This window comes from Mytilus galloprovincialis, chromosome 8 (assembly GCF_965363235.1).
Source record: "Mytilus galloprovincialis chromosome 8, xbMytGall1.hap1.1, whole genome shotgun sequence".
In the NCBI taxonomy this organism is placed as follows: Eukaryota; Metazoa; Mollusca; class Bivalvia; order Mytilida; family Mytilidae; genus Mytilus; species Mytilus galloprovincialis.
The window spans coordinates 19564266-19589999 of NC_134845.1; the positions used below are offsets into that span (position 1 = coordinate 19564266).

Here is a 25734-nt window from a genome sequence, read left to right on the forward strand (position 1 = left end):
AAAATTCCAAAAAGATGTGCCATATATAGGAAATATATAGAAATGACCATATTATTGATATTCATGTCAATACCGAAGTGCTGACTACTAGGCTGGTCATACCCTCGGGGAAACATCATCAATATACGGGATTCTACAATAGATCTATGTTTGTGTACTATAGGTCAAGCTAATCTTCTTGAGTTAGTTAAGATGTAAATAGATAAAAACAAATTGTTATGTACAACAACACACTGATCCTCATCAAGTGCATAACGTTTGAATTGTTGTAAGACTATATGTGAACAGAGACCATTTAAATAGTAGAACCTTCACGTCGTAAAATAACCCAAACAAGTCATTTAACTTATAAAACGCTTTAATTCCAACACAATTGTGTGTGCAACTTGCTTATCAAGTTGCAAGGTTTTCGATGATGTACAAATATTAAGTTGCTACGTATCTCATGCTCCTTCATTTGATTCCACCATTGGACTTTTTTGCGCATGCTTTTAATAATTCATAATTGATTATATCGGACACAATAGAATCTTGCTGATAGTAAGGATGCGTTGTTACAAAATTTCTAATGAAGTTGGCAGTCGTTGGTTCCGCACCTTTATAAATATAAAAATATGTTAAATCTATATAATACTTATAATACAGTATCCATAGATAAAATAGGATTTAAACAAATCTTGATAGTATTTACTTACATACTAAATGCAAGTATGATATCAATGATGCACCTTTTTTTTAATAAAATTAATGAAAATAACCCCTGAAGTTATAAGTCTGGCACGTCAAGGCAAGGAAAATTCTCCATTTACAAATTTTGAGTCAAGATTTATTCCTTTTTCTGCTATATTGGAGGTCAACGTGCACATGTCCCCACGTAGTTCATCCAAAAGTAAAGTCACAAAATTATTAGACTCCGAGGAAAATTCAAAACAGAAAGTCCCGAATCGAAACCATAGATTGGGTAGAAAAAAACTTGAAACACTGATAGTTCATGACAAATTCACATAAATAATCCTCCTATTTACGAAAAATAAGCCCATAAACGAAGAGATACAAACAACAGTATACATTATGTACATTAGAATGCTTACATAACGGTGACATATCTGTACTTTAATATTTGTTGGTAGTAGTCTCATTGGCCTTGTTAGCACGTATCTCTTTACCTTTATAATATATATTTTTGGTTTACAGGATGAAATCCTGATTGTTGTAAACTATAACTAGAATTTAAATTTATAACATATACTAAATATACAAATATTCTTCCATTATTTCCATAATTATTTTAATAACTCAGAATACGTTTGATTATTGTATGTGGCTGTTGAATACATATAGATGATAAGGCAAATGAAATTTTAAATATTTTATATAAGCAAGCAGTGCGTCTTTTATCTTGCATTTTGTTATCCGCATTTATCTCTAAACAATGTTTAAAAAAAGGTAAAATAACAAACTTAGCGAATTCCGAAGAAAAGACAAAACGGAAATTCTCAAAAGGCAAAATCAAAATCTCAAACATATCAAACGAATGGATAACAACTGTCAAATTCCTTACTTGGTACAGACATTTTCTTATGTAGTAAATGATGGATTAAACCTTACGCTAAACCTCTCATTTGTTTTACAGTCGCATAAAATTCCATTAGATTGACAACGATATATGAACGAAACAAACGAGGTAAAAATGTCAAAATAAGGGTATAGCAGTCAAAATTGTGTTATAATCTTTCTCTAATTCTTCGTCAATTTATACCTTTCTGCACCAATTGTAAAAAATAATAAATCAACGTGTAGTTCGTTTGATCTCAGTTCCTCGTTGGTTAAAATCCGATTATGACGTCGAATTTTCTTGTTTTCCTCTGAATTTCCTATTGCAACGTCATGAAAAAAGGCGACCATGCCTGATGACGTCACATAGAAAATACACATCTTTTTGCAGATCAGTCGCAATGAAGGAATAAGTTTGCCTTCGTATTGTTTGAAAATCATTAGAGAAACAGATTCCACCAACAAATCTCGTGTAATACGATATTTATCCACTCTCGACAGTTAAATTTTAAATATTTCAAACGCTCGGCGAGCCTCGAGTTTTAAATTTGAAAATTTAACTGTCTCGAGTGAGTGGATAAATATCGTATCACACTCGATGCAGTGGTAGAATCTATATTGATCACTTCGACTTACCTGAGGCTCTGTCAGATATAAGTTTCAAGTAACTATTGGTTAAATGATTTGTTTCTTCATCTGTGTCTTCGCATTTACTTTCTAAGTATGTTTTAATCAAGGGAATAAGGCCAGGAAATTCTACCTACAAACGACAGTTAGTTATATAATAAGTAAAATCACAAAGATACTGAACTCCGAGGAAAATTTACTACGGCAAGTCCCTAATCAAAAATCAGGTAATAGTCTCAATGTTTATAAAAGTCTTTTGATCTCCAGAAGTTTCAAATGTATAAATCAATGGTCTATAATTTCATAAAGTATTCAATAAAAAAAGTAAACTATGAAAAAGGGTCTGATTATAACAGTATCTTAAAATTTTGTGTTATGTAACATAAACATTTTATGATGTTATATGATGACATCAAATTTAATAAAGCTTTGGTATCGATTTGAAAAATGAAGCTAATAGTCCTGGATGCAATTTTGCTATAAATGATAGCTCTAATTTAGAATTAAAGTATCATCATTATTTATTATCTTACGTTCCCATTTATTATTTCATCTATTGTCATCTGACAAAAGTCATTGCCATCTTTCGTTTTCAATTGACCAGGCTTGGTTATTTTAATTTCTGTTATTGACTTGTCTGTAAAAGGACAAAAAGTATATTGTAGACGACGGAATGAATGATGATGATGACATCCTTTATATATAAAAAAAATCAAATCAGACAAATATGAAAACACTGAACATAGATGTATATGTTACTGTTACACAAAAACAATGATCCATGTGTTAGTACTACAGTCTGAAATGTATTTTTACTTGAGTTTTCTATGTTGTGTTTTGCATATATTTGTTTATCGTATGATCGTTTCGTTTTTTTTTTTGCAGTTAGATTATCTTTGACTAATGATTTTGAGTGTTTCTTTGACATCTTTCACCTCTGTGTTTTACAGTTATGAACACTTATACCCGTATTTACTTAAGCAACAACACATGTGCCACATGTTGAGGAGGCTCAACTAGTAGAGAACCTGAGATCACGTCGGTTTTTGTTGTGGTTTGTGTTGCCCCGTGCTTAGATCTCTATGTTGTATTATGCGTACTATTGTTTGTCTTCTGGTCGTTTCCTTATTTTTCTATGGCAGTTTCCTTTTGAATTAGGAGCTTAAACTATACTACTTTCCTAATATCTGTATGAACTTATATTTTGTCAATTCACAAAATAATGTTTGTGCAGACTGTTTATGCGGTCTCAACTAATCTGATGGATGTGTTCTGATTGATATAATAGTCTGAAACACATTATTAGATTCTGTTGAACTAGCTTTCGGTTCCTACTAGTGTAATTAAATCGTTATTTCGTTCCGATGATTCGCATTGGTTTCAACTATATTAATTGTATTTATCATGAACAAAAATATACCGGAAAAGCTGTTTCTTCTGAAATAAAACTTTTCCTCCATTACAGCGTCGCGTTTGCTAGCAGCACTCATATTTTCATCAACCTGAAAAAATTACTTAAGTTATTGTTTGTTGTTTTTTTTTTTTTTTTTATTTTTTAAAGATCGAGAATATTAACTAAAGAGCAAGCAAAGTATTAAATAAGATAGAAGATACATATCGGTTTAACAGGGACATAGATTGTTTTTACAATTATGAATTTATTGTGGTTTCTTATTAAAACCATTTCATGTGGACTCTGAAAGTAATAAGATATATCATCGAAATATTTTCCGAAAACACGATTTGAGAATGTTCTCTAATTTTGAATTGTATCAAATTAATTTGAATTTATGGATATCGTTCGTATCTTAAAATCACAATAGTTTCCCTTTGTGTCAAAATGTATAATGTGTAGATATTAGGCAAACATTATCCTTACTGAGTTTCTAATTGTGAAGGTATTGGCATAAACAAGTTTAAAAGAGATTTGTAATCTATTGATAGCTACCGTTAAAACCTTGAAAACTAACGTACTAAATTCAAACATATATAACCGTATCCGTCATTGTAATTGAAAATAATCCTTTATGCATTATGAACTTTAAAGTTTATTGAAAAAATGTTATCTATTCTATCAGAAACGAAGCACTGACATTTCGAAATGATAACAAACTCGGACTTATGACCTACATTATCCCATATCTAAAAAATGAAAATGACATTTTAAAAGTTTCATCTCCTAAAAGGTATGAGTGCTTTGCAGTTTTATAAATTTATGGTAGTTTTTGTGTTCGCGAGGAATTTGTTAGGAAAACATGTTTGGTTTTTAATCACATGTCATTAGTATTTATTAGGCTAGCTGTTTTTTTTTAAATACGTAATTTGAATTTATGTTTTTCATAATTACATGTAAAAAACACTAAACGTAAATTAATGGACCCTTTACAAAAATATGAGCACCATCCGTTCTCAAAATCAACAATTATGAGCTATGAAAGAAAACATAAGAAAGTTTTTAATTTTATTTTATTATATGTTTAGAAGTTAAGTATGACGTTCATTTTCACTGAACCAGTACACATTTGTTTTGAGGGACCAGCTGAGGCCCACCTATGAGTGCGGGATTTTCTCGCGGCGTTGGAGAACAATTGGTGGCCATCAGCTGTTATCTGCGCTTCGATTGGGTTGTTGTTTCTTTGACATATTCCCCTTTTCCATTCTCAATTTTCAAAAAAACAAAGAATTTGAATTTGACCACTAAATTTATATTTGGATTTCTATGATTGGACTGAAACGATAATGTAAGTTCAGATATTATAAATCTCTACAATGAATTAAATTGTTATATGTAGAAGTCCATTGAAAACTTCGATTCTATTGTCACATTAACAGTAACTGTTTATTACGAATGTTACACATACATTTTAATTGGTGTAACTTTGAGTTTACAAAGTTTTTTATACCATTTTGACGTTATATACTAATGTTTTGTATTGCTGCATTGTTTAAAGCCTATGATACGTTTTAGATAAATAATTAACTTGCATTTCTATAAATATAGACCATGCTATCTACTATAAGAACTCATCGTACCGATGTAGTTTCGTTAAACATGATATATCATAAAATGGAAAGTTCATATCCAATGCTATGTTTTTCAAAGGACAAATCATAGGGCTGTGTGACGTATTTTATCCAGTTATTGTCTTATCATACAAGTCTACATGTAGTAATGTAATTTTTACCTTTGATATTGGAATGACAAAATTCAGCCTGTAAGCTATGACAATTCTTGTCACCAAAAAGACGAATACAGCATAAGCAGCATTTTCAAAATCGCTCAGTTGAATCTGTAAACAAACGCTTCATTTTAGTTTGAATAACGTTAACTGTATTATGCATATTTTTCGAAACGTTTCTAGGCCAAGGTGGTCGAGTGGGTCTTAGAAGTCTGTATCACTAGCTTATCAAGATTGTGGTTGCGGCAGGTGCACTTGACTTAATTGATTAGGATAGCCAGCATATACACGGATGGTCAGTAGTTCTCACCAGGTATTCCGGCTTCTTCCACCAGTAAAATCCGACCGCCACGAAATAACACAATAGTGATGAGAGTGGTGTTAAACGCCAAGCCATCAATCAATCGAAATAAATGTTTGGGTATTTTGTTTATTCGAGCGCGTATGGATTACCAAATCACAGGCTTGATAATGCTCATTAGTCTTTTCGTTATGCTTAATTGCCGTTTCTCATCCCATCCGTTGTTTATGTAGATGGTTACGATGAAGAGGGTGGCATAATATTGTACGTATTGCTTATCATAAAAGGATTAAGGAGTATATGATCATCTGGTGATACAAACTACTAGTATGATACAATAGTGTATACTTAGCATTATCAGAGTGAGAGTGCACACAAATCCATTTATCCAATTATAAATTTGAAAATGCATACATGAATGAATAAAATCAATTAAAGTTTTTCATTCACTGCATCTTCATTTAATATGATAACCTTCAGTCGCTCTTCTATCGTTTTACTCAGAATAATTTATCTGCATAAACATTCTTCCTCGATTCCGATCATTGGATAAAATCATAACTAACGTATTATATATGAATGAAATCTACTACAAATGACAGCAATTATTTAAGAATTGAGAACAGTGTTATTCAACATCCTCAGTACTGCCGGGTGTTTGCCCCCAGCAATTGTAATCATTCAATAACACTCTATTATAGAGTAAATATAGAAACAAATGGGGTGGGAAAGATCTAAAACCAATACAATACTGTGGTTTTTTTTTGCCCTCAAGGGAATCACAAATGAATCAGGACTGGTCTTCTGGGAATATGTTTAATAACCACATTATATACATGAAACATTAAAAGCTTAACATGATATGATATAAACGCAGGTTGAAGAAAAGAATACAATTTACTTCCATTGGTCTAAATTCTACTCTCCAACCAGTACTAGTATTACAGATCGGCAGTTTCAATCGTAGTGTTTGCCAGTTAGTTGAATTGATGTTCTGTAAAATAAAAAGAAAATGCATCTATTTGACAAGTTTATATAGGTCACGTGAGCAAACTCAGATGTCGTGATTAATTCAACCTCATATATCTGCAGCGTTTTCTGGCAAATATTGAAAATAGGAATATTAACAAGGACACCGTGTAATTAAAAAGACATTTATAATGAAGGATATTGAAAGATTGAACGTCAGACTCACAAATCTCAACATTACACATCATTGTACATGTATTCATCTAAATATTTATACTTACTTCCAGATGTTGTATGTCCAAAATTTCATCCTGATCTAGAGTTTCGCTACATAGAAACAATGGATCGCGAATAAAAAGATACGCAATGTGTTTGGATAATGCTTCGTCCAAGCCTAAAGAAGTACAAGAATAACATTTATGATCATAAAATATTGAATGTCTCTGTATCCCAACATCTACCATACCAAAATTTGAACTTTACCTGTATATATAGACCCAAGCCGTTATATATACATCATGTACTGTACGTATTTAGTTTTAGTTTGTGTTTTGTAAAGTGCTTTTCCAACGACTACGATTATCTGATTAATTATATATGCAGTATATTTTAATTGTCTATCTGGGGTTTTTTAAGGTATTGTTGCTTTGTAGTAAAGCTGTTGCCAAATTCTGCCGAATCATGAAAAATACGGTAGTAAATAACAATAAAACATAATAAAACAGGTCTTCTAGAAAATTCTTTCCAATTGAGTACAAATTGAAAACGTGCCATATATATGTGTTCTTTCAACGGTCGATTAAGTGACCTGAAGCTAAATTGAGATATTTTCCGAACCAAATTATCCGATTAAGATCTGTCAAGATATGTTGAAAAGCTCAAAAGATATAGTACGATTATCTCAGGATATTTTATTGTTCATAATAGTTTGTTTGGAAAACAAATGTTTATGTCTTGACTCCAAGACAACATAATAAGTCAATAAATAAGCCAATTTCGATTCTGTTGCAGCTAAACCAAGAATATAATACTAGTAACTAACATACGCTGTTTCTTAATATTCCTTAAATACACTTTTATAGCTGACTATGTGGTATGGGCTTTGCTCATTGTTGAAGACCGTACGGTGACCTGTAGTTGTTAATGTCTGTGTCATTTTGGTCGCTTGTGGACAGTTGTCTCATTGGCAATCGTACCACATCTTCTTTTTTATACATCTGAATTTCCAACAATCAGCTTTATCACTGAATGTTTATTAACTAGGATATGGAAATAAATTTTTCAAATATAAGTAGAACTGTTCCTAAATGATAAATTTCCAAATTACTTCTACATCTTTAGCATTTTACCTTATTAATAGAAAACGTTTCTGTTAAGTCAATCATATGTTGGTGTTAATAAATAAACTCTTCATTGATACTAGGAATGAAATTTTGTATTTGGGTCAGACGCGCGTTTCGTATACAAAAGACTCACGCCCGAATAAAAAAAGGTTAAAAAAGCAAAATAAAATATGAAATTGAAAAACATTGAGAACCCAAAATTCCACAAAGATTTGCCAAATACAGCTAATGTAATATTTTCCTGAGGTTGATAAAGCCTTATTGGTCAAAAATTCAAAGTTTTGTAAACAGTTGATTTATAATTAATACCAAAATGATGATTCATGTCAACACAGAATTGTTAAACGTCACCTTCATTCTTCAGTTCTTCGTACGAATCTTTATCATATACGATATCTGTGTTATTATATTGACTATGTTCTGGACAAATATAGGTTTCTACAGAACTCCAACGTGATTTCTGTATTCTAAATCTATCATTCTTTAAAGGCTAAAAAGAAAATAAAATACACTTTCTTGGCGATAAATATATACAAGTGATAGAACAATATCAAGCAAATGTTGTTCAATATTAGGACTTCTCTAATTCTTCGTCAATTTATCACTTTCTGCACCCATAGTATATAAATTTAATCAACGTGTGGTTCGTTTGATCTCAATTCTTCATTGGTTAAATTCCGATTATGACGTCGAATTTTCTTGTTTTCCTCTGAATTTCCTATTGTGACGGCATTAAAAAAGGCGATCATACCCGATGACGTCACATAGAAAGAACTCATCTTTTTGCAGATCAGTCGCAAAGAAGGAATAAGTTTGCATGCGGATTGTTTGAAAATCATTAGAGAAACAGATTACACCACTAAATCTCGTGTAATACGATATTTATCCACTCTCGACAGTTAAATTTTAAATATTTAAACCGCTCGGCGAGCCTCGGTTTTAAATTTGAAAATCTAACTGTCTCGACTAAAGAAAAATCGTATTACACTCGATGCAGTGGTAGAATCTATATTTATTGATTTTATTGTATTGATATCATATATAATATTGCATAATGAAGAAATAAATTTAACACACCACTAGTTCAATATATATTGCTTATTACTGGTATTTGAAATCTTACACAGAAGAGGTGAAAATTTCAAATTTGTAAGAGCAATAAATTTATGAAAACAATCAATCAATTGGACACCAAAATAAATCTGTACATTCAGGGGCAATACCGGGATATGAAAACTTCCCAAAAGTCCACATATATACAGATCTTTCCGTCATTTGTAAAAACTTATTTTATACATATTTTCTGAAATTAAACCAAGCCCACTTAAAAATGATTCCTGACTTAACTGTTTCAAATTTAAATTTCCACAAGTTTTAAAATCAGATAGATAAAAAATAAGAAAATCAGTCGACAAAATTTGTATCATGTTGGTTTGTATTGTATTGATATCCATTGATTTATGAAACATTGACTGTATGCTTTGACCGACGATATTTGTCTTTAAATGAATGTAAAGGCACATCTTCTTCTTTTCTTACTACTTTTTGTCAGGTCTATAGAACACATTTTCATCTGCAAATATTAACGAAATATTCTTCATGAAATCAATCAAATTTTTATAACAAAAACACCTTTACGATTGCAGTTTAATGAAATGCAGCAAGAAGATAACAAAGGGATAATCGAGCGCACAGATAAAAAAAAAAGAACTGACAGTGCCATGGAAAAAACACGAAAAACAATCAAAATCACAAACAAAAGTCTACAAAGCACAACATAGAAAAGCAGAAAAAACAATACTAAACTAGACAGGAAGCTGGAGGCCATCTTCAATAGTAGTTAGATTCTGCTCCACACGTGGCACTCGTCACATTGTCCATAATAGTCAAATATTTATGTAAAGTTATTGTATCTCTTTGCTCAAATAAGTTCATAACAGATTGCATTATTTTCTGTCTATAACAATTGTTTGAATGCATTTTGCATACCTTTTGACCTTTTTCTTCATCTGTTCTGTCATCAAAGCTTTGTGATAATACTGGCCATCGAGTATCTATATCAGACAGATAACCTCTATGTACAGGTGATGCTGCACTTAAAGCTAGCTGAAAATAAAAAGTTCCATGCAATAACGTTAGACGTACAATTCATCATCCCCGAAGTTTCAGGATTGATATATATGCGGTTATTGACGATTTCGGAACGACAATGGTTGAGTTCATTATCAAAACCAACTTTAAATTTGCGTGTATTTTTTGCTACTGTATTTTAAGTTCGTTTTTCATTGATGACTTTTATCTCCTTTCTAGCGAAATTTGGAATGAGAAAAGCAAGTCGTTAGTTTTGCGTGTTATTGCCTTAGCTTTCTCCAGGAAATGAAATTAATAGGTCAACCTCTTAAAATGCGTAAAATGAAGTCTATTTAATTAAAATGCTTGCACTGTGATTAACCTGTGATGACATAAGCCCAGTTAAAAATCGTAGCATGCATATGTAGGTATTAAAACCTAATTATAACATACTAGAAATTAATGACTGCAATTTGCCGACTGATCGTTAAAATAATTTTTTTTTTTAAATCTTTCGTTGGATTGATATCTTCTAATTTATACTGACACTGTATTGAACCATAGGTTTATTTAGATAGGACCATAATAACCATAAAACATACCATGATTGGACAAATATTTACAAGTTGATCGTAAAGGAATCTTGCCTCATCCAAATTATCCATCTGAAACGTCGTTTGCAAACCACAACATCCAGCACCAAAAACAAGACCTTCCATAAAAATACTGTTATCATTAGATTGTTCCATTTTCCATTTAGTCTTGATGACAGCAGGAAAAGCCAATTTTGTCTTTATATCCTGGTAAACTGTATCAATGAAAGCATATTACATTAAATTGAAAATGAAAATGGGGTATGTGGCAAATAGACATAAACATACATGTATTACTACTAAAAAACATATGTATTTGATTATTGTTTTCAAAATTTGCGTGTTAACTGATGAAAATTAAGATACAAGACGAAATATATGAAATAATTACTTTATTTAGACAAGTCAGAAAACTATTTTAAGTTGGCTTATTTTCTTTCGTTTTTCATGAACTCGTGTAAGTCTTCAACCAACTTGGTAATTTGTGGAGGGAATACCTATCTGAATTAACCTACGGCATCCTTCTGACTCTATTTAAACGTTTCAAATAATTCATGCCGACCACTTGAACCCTAATTTGTTTTCGATTGATTATATTTTTAAATCAACTTTTAACGAAACCATACTTATATACGTTAGAAAAACCGTTGCTCTGTTTGAAGTGAAACGTCCCGTCATGTACTGTTTAGTGTTTGGATAAAGTAGAATGGAGCTATTATCTTTAATTATCAAAACGATGATCCATGTTGATACAAATTCTCCTTTTAAAAGTAGTTTCCAAATATATTTTACTTTTTTTATTTTCTCTATTTTTTTAGTAATGTAGAAATTTCAATAAAAGTATCATAGGAACCAATCCTTTTTATTTTCATTTTGCCAAAAAAAAAAAAGATTATAAGAACGATATATGCACCCGTAAAGTAAAGGGTCTTGATAAATTTAGGCACATTTGAAATGAAGCGGGTTTTACAATGCTAGGACAGTAATCATTAACTCAAAACAAACAACAACAATTAGCTGGAAAGAGCTTTTCTCATGTTATCAGCACATAGCACAAATCAAATTTAAAACAATCAAGTGACACAAAAGAGAGGCGCAATATACCAAAGTGATAATCAAACTTATAAAATCGTAAACTATCTGCCAATGCCATGAACAAAAACCCGAAAGACGATCAATAAACAAACAGTGTGTACAGACTTGGCAAATCGAATCTCACCGAAGGTGATTTCAAGTACTACGGTCGGGTAGGCAAGCTCCGAAAATGGCACCGTCGTATTGCTCGTGAAAGTATTAAACCGAACACTTACCAATTACCGATTTAGGAATGCTTACAATTATAGAAAACTATTTAAAAGCCCAATGTCTACTATAGAGTAAGTCATGTTCTCACAGACGACTACATCAGTATATATTCAAACGATTTTGCATAACTATGAAACTTTTGCAGAAAAAAACCCGTTTGAATATTGTGCTTATAATTATTAATTTCATAGGTATTCATCAGGCATTCAATAACATCGACGAAGGATACCAAAGAACATTCAAACTTATAGTCAAATATAACTGACAATGTCCATTCAAAAAAATGATCAAAAGACAAACAACATTATCTAAAACACAATATAGACAACTAAATAGTGAAGTAAACAATTTACTGGGGGTACATGTATCTCAGATGCTCCGGACAGCATAAATAAATAACATGAAGATGTGTATAGTCAAAATAGAAACTATATGTTGTGGCTCAAGACTTTCAATCTTCTGTGAACTACAGGTTCATACTTAATTATGTATGTAGTAATAAGTCGTAAGAACATGCAACAAAGTAGACTAAATGAATACTAAAAAATAAAATTATGATGAACTTCTGTACACACTGACAGTCTTATCAGTATTAATTGTTTTAGATTAGATTTAATGATGCGTACCTGGAATAAGAATTTCAATTTTTCCACCTTTTCTGTCTTTTATGTTCTGATGTATACTTCTGTGATAAAATGAGGTTAAAACTGAGAATAAGATCAGTAGGGTTTTATTAAAAAGAATGATTTGCAATCGCTTTGATAATAGCATGATTTGCAATCGCTTTAATAATAGCATGATTTTTATAAAAATAATTTTGAAACTTCATCATTCCTTACATGCTCTTTCTGAATTCATTATAACATGAGTCTTCAAAAATGACTAATGCACAAAATATTTTGAAATTTCTTCTTTCCTTACATGCTTTTTTTCTTAATTAAGTATGAATTGAGTCTTCTAACATGACTAATGTACTGACTCATCTTATATTTTACTTGAAATAGATGCATGTCCTTTGGAACATACTCTTGCTTAGCTTATTTTTATAGTTATATAACATTACACTAACAAGACAAACTTTTAACTTACGTTGTTCTTTGGCGGCCTTTGTATATAACATCATCAGGGGAAAACCATGGCTTTGATGTAACATTGTTCGGATTACGTTCAGTTGACGGGACAGCAAAACAACCAACACCTAATCTATAATTTATACGTGTAATGCTCGTAAACTCCGTTAATAAATTATTTTTCAAACTGTGAGGGCCACTGGCAAGCCCTTTGTACACAAAACACGCGTCAATTGCTGTTTTTCATATTTGTTTCTCGTTCATTTTTCGGTACATTAATTATGCCATTATTTTTCTAGTTTGAATTGTTTTACATTCGTGATTTCAGGGCCTTTTATAGCTGACTATGCGGTATGGACTTTGATCATTGTTGAAAGCTGAACGGTGACCTAAAGCTGTTAATTTCTGTGTCATTTGGTCTAGAGCTTTCTCATTTGCAATCATACCACATCTTCTTTTTTATAATTATTGTATAAAACAATATTTGATTTCCCGTTGTTTATATGTCTACAGAGTTCATTCAGTTCATATGAATTTCATCAATATATAATAAAAAAAACTATGCCAGTTTAGAGGGCAAACATTTTCCGAAAAGCCAAAAGAATCGATGTTCTTCACATGAAACTGTGAATTATAGTTGTCTCAAACATAATCATACACAACCTCCTTACTTTTGTATACCATTAAAAACTAACAGATGCAACAAAACATATCTGAAATTTGTATCGAACATATCTATATAATACCTTGGGTACGATGGCAGAGTAAATGGGATTTCATCCTCCTCTAATACAGACGTTAGTTCTTTCCGCCTAAAATATTATATGCAATGTTAATAAAAAATAATAGTAAACATGAATATAAGACTACTTAAATGCATGCATGCATTACATGATAAAGACAAATTCAAAATATACTCAGTTCACTAGTAAGTGCTTTGGTAAAGAAGTGATTTTTATAACTTGCTAATTAAGTCCAAAATTAGTTGAAGACAAATTTAGGACAGTTTTTATCATAACTTAACAATTATGAGTGTTAATACATCACTCGCTATCCAATAGGTTGGGTTGATCGTTCGTGGTAAAGATTAACACAGATTACGCTTCGGACACACGCTATGTTTTTTTTTACACTTTTGAATATATCCTAGGTGGGTTTTTTTAGAGGAGTTTATGCAAATAGGGTCAATAAAACATGTTGGGCTTGTTGGAATGATGAGGTGCTATAAAATGTATTGCTATACATTTGCATGTTAAGATATTCATACGCATATACCAATAAACGTATTTTTCGTATAAATCAAATGAAGAAATACATTAATGATACTAAGTATTATCGCTATTTTGTGCATTTTTCCTTTGATCTTTTTTTGTGATAATTTTTCATATCATGCTACTCGCTTGAGATGGAAGATTATCGGCTAGAAAATAAGAAGGCACGTGGCGTTGCTAACGAAATTGACATGAAATCGTAGGTAAAATAGCGATAAACAGATTATCATTGGTCATCTCAACTCGATTGCCTTTCTCGCTTTCGCCGTCCAGGTTCAAGCAAGAAAATCAATCTCGTTGAGATGATCAACGATAATCTATAAATAGCTGAATATTGAATTGATATGTTTGTCGATAAATTCTGTCAATTAGCCAGATTTTCTGATATGGAAACCCTTTTGCGTACATCCTAAATGTTCTATTAAACAATACCTTTCTTTCATACTCAATTCAACTTCTGAAATGGAATACAATAGATCAGAATAAGGTCTTTCAGGGATACTTTCTACCATATATGCTCCAAACTCTGGTGTCCATATAGGAGTACGATTCCTTGAAAATAAAATTTTCTTGCAAAGAATAAACAAATAACACAAAAAACAGGATTGGTAAATACAACTGCATAGAATAAAGTAGAAAACACACTACAAAAAATATGTGAGCTGAAAGCAATTTATACAATTTAGCTACATCAATACATTTTCTAAAAAAGAAAGTTTTCTGAAATATAAAATACTCAATAATTCGTTAAAGGATTATGATTAGGTCGAAGGTTGTTTTTTTTTTCAGGTGAACAAGGTGTGGCATTGATGAAATAATGATCAACAAATACATGTATGTTGTTTTTTTTTCTTTTTATTGCAATGATTAGATTAAAAAAGCAACAGTAGTATACCACGGTTCTCATAACCATATGAGTACGTCTGTATTTCCATTTATTATTTAATCTATATCAAGTATCTTTTAACAAGTACATACATGTGTGCAAACTAAAATGAAATAAAAAAAAATAATCTAATACCCTATATTGCGTATGTTCAAGGTCTCCAAAACATCCTTCGCTTTAAGACAAAGCTTAGTTGTTTTTTCTTCATCATCAATTTTAACAATCATATATTCAATCTGAAAGAAAGATAAAGTGATTTCCTAACGAATCTATTGTATCAATCACAACATATACAATTGTTAATTATAGTTACTGCTTAAATTGTTTCAAAATATTGTTTATACAATAAAAAAAGTTTTTGTTAATATCTTTTACAAATTACAATTTATGATGAATTAAGAAACTTTATCCTGTCCATTTTATTACAAAAATTAGAATTATTTAAATATTTCAAATTATTTAAGATATATTTATAGATGAATAAGTAAATATTTGGTAATTTTATAAACAAATGTCGAATTTATTGGTGGTGGTGGGGGGTGGTGGGTTTGATATTATAAATTTATTTCACGTCCCTGAGGGAAATATGAAGATTTGTCCACCCAAGAATATTCATATTTCACGAGGGCTGTGCCCAAGGGAAATGTGATTTTTCGAGGGTAAAAAAAATCTTCATATCTCTCGAAGCTAAGGGAAATGAATGTTTTATTCCACCCACTGCCTATGCTTCGTTTACTTACTGAATATAATATATTAATTTATATACGTTTGTTTTCTTATCTGCTTGTTTAAATAGCTAAACACGGCATAAACATTGATAAACAGTACGGATTAAAAGTAACTTAATAGTCTTAATTCTTACGCTTGAATATATTTAAACACGGTAATGACTTATATAACGCTATTTCAATAAAACCACCTTCAAAGCGGTATGCACATTAACCGCTCGTAACGTCATACTACGAGGTCCCGATCAACAGAGGGGAATATGATGTTCAGAGGGGAATATGATACTCAGACGGGAATTTGAAGTTTTGTTCGACGTCACGTGTGATAGTTTCAACCAATCAAATGTTGGTTTCACCATCAAAATCAATATGCAGTGGAATAATAAAAACTGTCCTCTAAATACTATCTTTTGATTGTTAGAAGCTTCTGTCAAAGATTGGTATAAACATCCAGAATGGTATATGAATCTAATAAAAACTTATGATCATAAACACACTACTGTTCAAGTTTGGTCGAAATCCAGAATTGTTATAGAAATATGTTAACCACACAGTGAAAATTTGTGAACTCCGTCAAAGGTGACGACAAAACAAAATACAAAGTTAAAACAATATTTGAGGGTATAAGTCAAAATTTTTTTTACAAAAAATTAAAACCGAAGAACAGAAATATTGTATATTAGGAATTGATATCACAAACTTAGTGCGGGTAATTTTCATAACCTTTGAAAACCATATTTTTGAGTAATGTGTCGGTACAACATAGTAAATTGACAAACAATCTATCAATACACAGAAAGCCAATATATAATAGATATAGTTGTTCGTGGAAACCACTTCATTAATCATGAAATGAAGGTAAAATCACAGAAATACTGAACTCCGGTGAAAATTCAAAAAGGAAAATCCCTAATCAAATGGCAAAATCAGAAACTCAAACACATCAAACGAATGGATAACAACTGTCATATTCATGACTTGGTACATGTATTTTTTATGTAGAAAATGGTAGATTAAACCTGGTTTAAAAGCTAGCTAATCCTCTCACTTGTATGACAGTCGCACTAAACTCGATTATATGGACAACGATATGTGAACAAAACAAACAAACATAATATAATTGATAAAAACATTCTATCTAGAACTTTTCGTAATAGCTGAAGTTGTTGAACATAGTAACAGGATAAACAAGAATGTGTCCAAAATACACAGATGCCCCACTCAATCATTTTCCATGTTCCATGGACCGTGAAATAGGGTAAAAATCTAATCTGGCATTAAAATTAGAAAGATTATACTATAGGGAACATGTGTACTAAGTTGTAAGTTGATTTGACCTCAATTTCATTTTGACGTAATGAATTTTAACCTGATGCCTTTTTGTCGAGCCTTCGACTTTAGTCGAAAAAGCGAGACTAAGCGATCCTACATTCCGTCGTCGTCGTCGTCGGCGGCGTCCACAAATATTCACTCTGTGGTTAAAGTTTTTGAAATTTTAATAACTTTCTTAAACTATAATGAATTTCTACCAAACTTGGACAGAAGCTGGTTTATGATCATAAGAAAGTATCCAGAAGTAAATTTTGTAAAAATAAAATTCCATTTTTTTCCGTATTTTACTTATAAATGGACTTAGTTTTTTCTGCGGGGAAATAGTTATCAAAAGTACCAGGATTATAATTCACTCTGTGGTTAACGTTTTTAAAATTTTAATAACTTTCATAAACTATCCTTGATTTGTACCAAACTTGGACAGAAGCTTGTCTATGATCATAAGATAGTATCAAGAAGGAAATTTTGTAAAAATAAATTTCCACTTTTCCGTATTTTACTTATAAATGGACTTAGTTTTTCTGCGAGGAAACATTACATTCACTCTGTGGTTAAAGTTTTAAAAATTTTAATAACTTTCATAAACTATCCTTGATTTGTACCAAACTTGGACAGAAGCTTGTTTATGATCATAAGATAGTATCAAGAAGAAAATTTTGTAAAAATAAATTTCCACTTTTCCGTATTTTACTTATAAATGGACTTAGTTTTTTTGCCAGAAACAAAACATTCACTCTGTGGTTTAAGTTTTTAAAATTTTTATAATGTTCTTAAACTATCCTGGATTTCTACCAAACTTAGACAAAAGCTTGTTTCTGATCATAAGATGTTATTCAGAAGTAAATTTTGTAAAAAAAAAAATTAACTTTTTCCGTATTTTACTTATAAATGGACTTAGTTTTTCTTCCAGTTAACATTACATACAGTCTGCAGTTAAAGTTTATAAAACATTTATTAGATTCATAAACTATCCTGGATTTTTTTACCAAACTTGGAAGCTTCTTTCAATCAAAAGACAGTATCGAGAGGGAAATTTTTATTGATGTTTTCCTCATTTTTGTTGAGTCTGCGATTAACAGCAAAAGTAGGCGAGACACTGGGTTCCGTGCAACCCTTACGAATTTTGTTATCTATTATTCATGTGTTTCTTTGCCTAATACGTTCTCCTATTTATTTGTATTGTAGACCTGTATTATTGTTGTCATTTTAATGTTATATTTAAAAATGCCACCAAAGTGCGAGGTTTGGCATGCCACAAAACCAGGTTCAACCAACCTTTTTTTTTCTTTAAAAATGTCCTGTTCCAGGTCAGGAAAATGGCCATTGTTATATCATAGTTCGTTTCTGTGTGTGTAATATTTTTACGTTGTGTTTCCGTTGTGTCGTTTGTTTTCTCCTATATTTGAGTGTGAATTCACATTACTATAAGACGTGTCACGGTACTTTTCTATCCCAAATTCGTGTATTTGGTTTTGATGTTATATTGGTTATTCTCATCGGATTTTGTCTAATGCTTAGTCCGTTGCTGTGTGTGTTACATTTTAATGTTGTGTCGTTGTTATCCTCTAATATTTAATGCGTTTCCCTCAGTTTTAGTTTGTTACTCCGATTTTGTTTTTTGTCCATAGATTTATGAGTTTTGAACAGCGGTATGCTACTGTTGTCTTTATTCATCAAAAACTACCTTGACCAAAAACTTTAACCTGAAACTCCTAATTTCATTTTCTATGTTAAGTGGACCATGAAATTAGTGTCAAAACTTTAATTTGGCACTAAATTAGAAAGATCATATCATAAGCAACAAGTGTACTAAGTTTCAAGTTGATAGGACTTCAGCTTCATCAAAAACTACCTTGACCAGAAACTTTAACCTGAAACTCCCACTTTCATTTTCTATGTTCAATGGACCGTGAAATTGGGGTCAAAAGTCTAATTTGGTTTTAAAATAAAAAGATCATATCATAAGCAACAAGCGTACTAAGTTTCAAGTTGATGGACTTCAACCTCATCAAAAACTACCTTGACATACCTGCCAACTGTCACTATTTGCGGGGGATTTCCCCCATGAAGGCTCCAAAATTGAAATTTTGAAAGTACAATTTTGTCCACAATTTTAAACAAAACAGTTAATTTTACAATGATTTTAGTCTTATAAAAGCATGAAGAAGCAAAAAAAAAACAACATTAAAATGTATTTGAAGGCCCCCTTGAAGGTCTTATAGGACTATGACAGCCATCTTGCACGCAAAACCCCCATGGGCATTTTGAAAAGTTGGCAGGTATGCCTTGACCAAAAACTTTAACCTGAAACTCCCACTTTCATTTTCTATGTTCAATGGACCGTGAAATTGGGGTCAAAAGTCTCATTTGGCTTTAAAACTAGAAAGATCATATCATAAGCAGTAATTGTTCTAAGTTTCAAATTGATAGGACTTCAGCTTCATCAAAAACTACCTTGACTAAAAACTTTAACCTGAAACTCCCACTTTCATTTTCTATGTTCAATGGACCATGAAATTGGGGTCAAAAGTCTAATTTGGCTTTAAAATTAGAAAGATCATATCATAAGCAACAAGTGTACTAAGTTTCAAGTTGATTGGACTTCAGCTTCATCAAAAACTACCTTGACCAAAAACTTTAACCTGAAGCAGGACGAACGAACGAACGGACGGACGAACGGACTGACGAACGAACGGACGGACGAACGGACTGACGAACGAAGCTACAGACCAGCAAACATAATGCCCCTCTACTATCATAGGTGAGTCATAACAAAATATAACACCACCTATTAAAAAAAAGATTCAATACATTCTTGCATGACATTATTAAGATTGCATATTTATATCTGGGTTGCGTTCAATATCGTAGCGGCTACGTAGTGCTACGTAGATTTTTGCCTATTGAACGTGTAGCTAGCCTATAGCTTCCACATAGATATAGATAGCAGCTAGGCAAAAATCTACGTAGTACTACGTAGCGACGATACTGAACGCAACCCTGCATATGTTCAAACGCTTGATATTTGCATGTATTTACCTCATCTCCCCAGTACAAAGGATCATTGCGTCTGTCCTTGTGTTTCTTATACTGATATATGAACTGTCTTATGCCTTGTTTCTTAACACCATCGAGGTTGTTCGTTATTTCTTCCCAACTCAAAGGTGTATGGTTTGAAGTATCCACTTGAGAAAAATCAAATTAAAAATTAACTGGATGAGGTAAAATGGAGAAACATGCATACACTATTTGCACAAAACTAGAGAAACGGCGGGTATTTGGAGAAAAGAAAGTACATTGGTATTAACATTAATCATCGAACAATAGATAGTCAACTTTATTTACGTTTTTACATATCTGGTGATAGATAGGATAACATACATGTATATACAAATATACAAAAAGACATATTTCTATTACATTTATTCTAATGCTTATACGGGAAGGATACCAGCGATACCAAATAACACATGACAACATATGTGTATGTCCCCTTAACATACACGGGTTATTCATACGAGTTCATAAGGATCAACAACTCGTAGTCAATCGCATATGTTGATTGATAATATATTTGTTACGTTTGGAAGACGTGTTTTTCAATATACTATCGTCATTCCCCTGGGAAACAATTGTGTTCCTATTCTTGCCGATTTGTTCCTTTATTATTATTAGGCTTACTTCATACAGGAACTTCTCAGCAAGAAAGATAAGAGGTTAGCAATGTCCTTTAACTTTACTTTCCGCTTTTAAGATGATGTTCTCTCACTTAATAATTCAAAATTTGGTGACTATGTTGAACGCATCTACCCCATCGAACTAGAGATAAAGGATACAACAGATATAGTTAAAAGTCTTACTCCTATCTTGACTTACATCAAGAATTTGACAATGAGGGTCGGTAGAAAACAAAACGTTACTACAAAAGTGATGATTTCAGCTTCCCAATTGTGAACTTTTCATTTCTACGTAGCAAAATACCAGCAGCGCCTGCATACGAAGTATATATCTCCCAATTCATACAATATTTCCGGGCCTGTATTTCCTATCATGGTTTCCTAGATAGAGGGTTGCTTCTTACAAGAAAGCCATTAAACCAAGAGTTCCAGAAGATGATTTTGAAATCATCCCTTCGTAAATATCACGGACACCATCACGAGTTGGTATATATAACAATACAAATTGAATGTGAGCATGCATTAAATATAACCTACATATGTTTTACTGAACTATACTGAAAAAAAGAAAGGGATGAAGAAAGAACGACAGAGATTATGATAATGATGATAAGGATGATGATGTGCGTTTTATCTATGTCGATATTATACTAGTACTCCGAGAAATCGTTTTGATCTCGTCATAAAATTCAAATCTTGTTAACAACTTGCAAATTTTAATCATAGTTATGAGTTTCTTGTCCAAAAACCAAAAGTGGTAAGCCCAAATTGCAGCCCTCTGGTAGTCATTCTGAATAAAATATTGTTATTTTAGTTAGTGTAATTTAATACCAAATTAATAACAAATAATTCCTTAAATGTCGTACGCGCCTGCATAGTTCAGAGAATGATCATGAATGGTTTTGACTCTTTAAAAACATAGTGGATATGTCACTATGAAATATATATTTGTGTATCGACAAAACACAAAAATCTTTAAAAAGTGAAGTCTGTTCAAATAGAGGTTTCTCAACATCTTACGAACGGACGAAACTCTACGAACGTATCGTTATGGAGCAGTAATTTTGTTATAATAAAATCCATAATAAATGTCTTCCGATACTGCAGTGTGTTTAAAAGACAACAGTAAACAACTCAATATCCTTTTTTGCAACCTTGCATTTTATTGTTATCATTAAACATCCGTGTTCCAATTTATTTTCTGTTGTTGACTGATTCGTTTTCTTACGTCGAGTTGCGTTCGATTTATCTCCCTTATTTATTCAAAAAGAACATTTTTTTATAATGTCCTTGATTAAAAAAATCAAAACATCTAGTTTGCAATTGGTTGATTGATTGTTTGGTGTTTAAAGTTCATTGGCAAATATTCCATTCACTTCATTGCGAATTTAGCGTTTGATAGAGGATTGATAAGTGATTGAGTAACACAACTTTAATATATTTCATATATCCACACGTCCCTGCTATGGGTCCAATTGGTTTGAGTTACTATGAGTTTCATTTTTTCGTGTGGGAGAGTATCTTGGATAGATACGTCGTAACATAGCTTTTTTACTTCTGATATTTATTGGGAATCAGTTTAAGAAATTTAAAGGTGCACTCTATCTATCGTTAGAAATAGAGTTTTGTGTGTTTTTGTTGAAATTATGAGTGCTACAGACCTAACAAATCTAGTAGTCGCATAGTTATCAAAATATATATATTTATATATTACACCCCTAACTAAAAAGAAAAATGAGAAATATGAAAAACAGAGGAAATATGCACAGTATGCCATAGAAGCTTCACGGAAACAATAAACAAGAAAAAAAAATAAAATATGTATATACTTATAATTACATGTATACTATAAAGGAAGCTTACACACATATAATAAGAAAGGCCATGATAACAAAAAAAGACACAATATATAAGTTTAAATATGTATTTCAATATTTTCCTTTAGTTTTCTTGTTAAGTCTACCAATTTATAACAATATATCAATAAGAAGAGATCATTTGGATTTTAGTGGTTGGGGCAAAGAAGTTATCCCGGAACTTATTGGGATGTTTTCTTTTCAAATTTAAATCGAAAGGCGTTCACTTCTAGATTTATTTTACCTCATGTCCACGAAAGAAATTTTACCGTTAATCAACTTCTATCTAAGATTCAAAAAGATTCTTATCCCTTTCCATCCACAGATCTATATTTACCTTTTTCACATATACTAAATAGTGATGTTGTCATCATGTTTATTAAAATTTCTTGTACGATTACTGTCCTTTGATTAAATATTATATATTCTTCGTTTAAATCTATAGATCAGTAAGACTTTCAACTGTGTTGATTGAACAGTAACTTGTATATTATATATTATATAATATCAAATAAATATAATATGTTTTTGATTCAAAATGTTTTAAAAAAATCAAGCATGCATATTTTACATATAAAAGACATTTCAAAGGGAAGAAGAGCACAGCCGATAATCCAATATTTTAAGATAAATTACTGCTCCCTCTTTTCTCGTTACGGCAAGTAACGTCAAGTTAGGGCGATTTTCGTTCGTTCGTAAGATGTTGAGAAACCTCTATTAAGAGATATATTTATAAACAATTACCAGTTCTAAATGAATTTGTGATAAAAGTCCAACGAGTTCGTTAGATATGTTTGAAGGTAAAATTTAAAACTTACTTATTTATAACAGCTTTCAGATAGTATTCTTTTCCAGACTGGATCTATATATGTTTTTTTAGTTATGACTTTACTACATGTTTTGCTAAAAGGCATAACGTTGGAACTGAGAATAATTTTCACCACATGACTTGATATATAGATATATAGAAAGGGTTAACAATTTTAAATACATGTTCTGTAAAGATTTAAAGTTCTCTGATCGTTCGAATCAGTTCACCGTGTTAAATGCATAATATATGAGATGTAATTTTGTTAAATTATTGAGAACTATAAAACATGTTTCAAAAGTTAATAGTAAAATCAAGCCGAGCGTTCCTGGTGGTGAACTGTCCATAGTGAATACCGTGAATGGTAGACAAAAGCTGATTATGATGAATAGTTACTCTGAACTCAGTATGCTGACCTTGAAGTGGAATTAGTTGTAAAATTCGTGTTCACCGACTTGACTAAAATTCTCATTTTTGATTATTCGTGTGCATTTTAGTCTAGACGCCATCAATCTAATAATTGAAATGACCTTGGAATACTGCCAACGGTCATATATTCTGACAAACATATAAAAAAAGGATATGTTTTCCCCAAATATTTATAAAGCATTTAATGACAACTATAATGAAATGATACTCGCTATTATCAGTCAGTTATATGTTTAACTTTGTCAGAATAACATCGATGATGTAAGGGTCGTCAAGTTGGTTACTTATTCCTTATTCCTTATTCGTTACTTATTCCTTCTTCCTTATTCGTTACCCATTCGTTACCTTTTTGTTACTTATTCCTTCTTCCTTATTCGTTACCCATTCGTTACCTTTTTGTTACTTATTCCTTATTCCCTATTCGTTACTTATTTGTTACTTATTTCTTATTCCTTATTCGTTACCTTTTCTTTACTTATTCCTTATTCCTTATTCGTTACTTATTTAATACTTATTCCTTATTCGTTACTTTTTTAATTTTTAATATCGTTCCCCCTTTTATAATTCTGTATATTCTTATATCTGGCAATAGTTCTTATTGGCGCGTATGTACCCGCTTCAGCGCTTGACTGATACCCTGCTACTTATTCGTTCCTTATTCGAATATAATTCGTGTGATATAAATTTCATCTTTAAAAAAGGTTATCAGTGTATTTCTTGTCTCTGGTGGTAACTATGGGTTCTTAGAGGTGAAATATCCCTATTAGCACTCGACTGATACCCTGTTACTTCACTCATAATGCGTTTGTTATACGTTGCACCTTTTAAAAACTATGTTCAATATTTTTTCTTGTCTCTGGTGATAATTATGGGTTCTCCTGATGTTATCTTAGACTTTAGACCACAAACAGTCATTACTAGATTCGTCATAGACGGCAGTTCATTACACAACAACCAAAGATAACTGATTTATTATATATTGCTGAAAAAAGTACAATGGGAAATATTTCAAGCATACGTAGGGCTATAAAAGTTGTTGCAGTATTGAAATAAATCATGATGTAAAATTATAATTTGATTAGGCTTAAACTGTTAAAGGGCAACACGTTCTGCTTCGGTAAACTTGAATGTCATGTTATTAGTCTAAGATGACGCTATTACTTCATTTAACTAATCGAGCAGTGCGCGATGTACACTATGTGAATGCATGAGGATGTTGTTTCTCAAGAGTCATATAATTTACTGAGTTCTATCATGATGTTGCAAACCATTACCCGCAGTATGCACAAAATGTAGTACAGCAAATGATAGTGTGACAATTAAATTAAAATTTTCCGCTAAATTACTGTGCTTCAGGTAGCCGCACATCTTTAAATAGCAAAATTACTTCATCATATGTTGATATACACATGCCGTGTACGACTAGCATCTACCATGCTTACGTGCCCCCCCCCCCCCAAAAAAAAACAACAAAAAAACAAAAAAACAAAAAAACACCAACCCACCGAATATTTATTTTAAACAAGCAGTTTTCCCGTGGTATAGCCTTCTTCGATTCTCCCCATGATACTTGTACTTAGACCTATGTGAATTTCACCTGATGCGCAATCAACATATAAGACCTATACAACAAAACTACTCAAGACATTTAGGAATGACGAATTGATTAACAAAACACAGTCTTTAAAATAGTTATCCAAGAATCTTAAAAGGGTGCAGTCTGTTCAATTATTTTA

General features: G+C 31.5%; 1 protein-coding gene across 1 annotated transcript; it reads right to left on the minus strand.

Annotated features, from left to right (window-relative positions):
* Positions 1-340: 340 nt before the first annotated feature.
* Positions 341-23708, minus strand: LOC143085266 (glutamate--cysteine ligase catalytic subunit-like). Its single transcript, XM_076261520.1, has 17 exons — positions 23580-23708; positions 20268-20413; positions 15304-15404; positions 14715-14834; positions 13758-13823; positions 13031-13144; positions 12568-12626; positions 10646-10851; positions 9963-10079; positions 8325-8463; positions 6912-7024; positions 6563-6655; positions 5367-5471; positions 3602-3683; positions 2715-2818; positions 2191-2314; positions 341-596 (listed from the first exon to the last, which is right to left on the minus strand). Coding segments are annotated over exons 1-17 (1833 nt in total). The 5' UTR covers positions 23581-23708; the 3' UTR covers positions 341-453.
* Between the last annotated feature and the right edge of the window lie 2026 nt (positions 23709-25734).

What these genes read in the sequence shown, in the direction of transcription:
- LOC143085266 (XM_076261520.1), bottom strand. An exon ending in TTGAACATACGCAATATAGG is followed by an intron (nt 14,835 to 15,303) that starts GTATTAGATTAT and finishes TTTATTTTCAAG; the next exon opens with GAATCGTACTCCTATATGGA. An exon ending in CAGAAGAAACAGCTTTTCCG is followed by an intron (nt 2,819 to 3,601) that starts GTATATTTTTGT and finishes GTCCTTTTACAG; the next exon opens with ACAAGTCAATAACAGAAATT.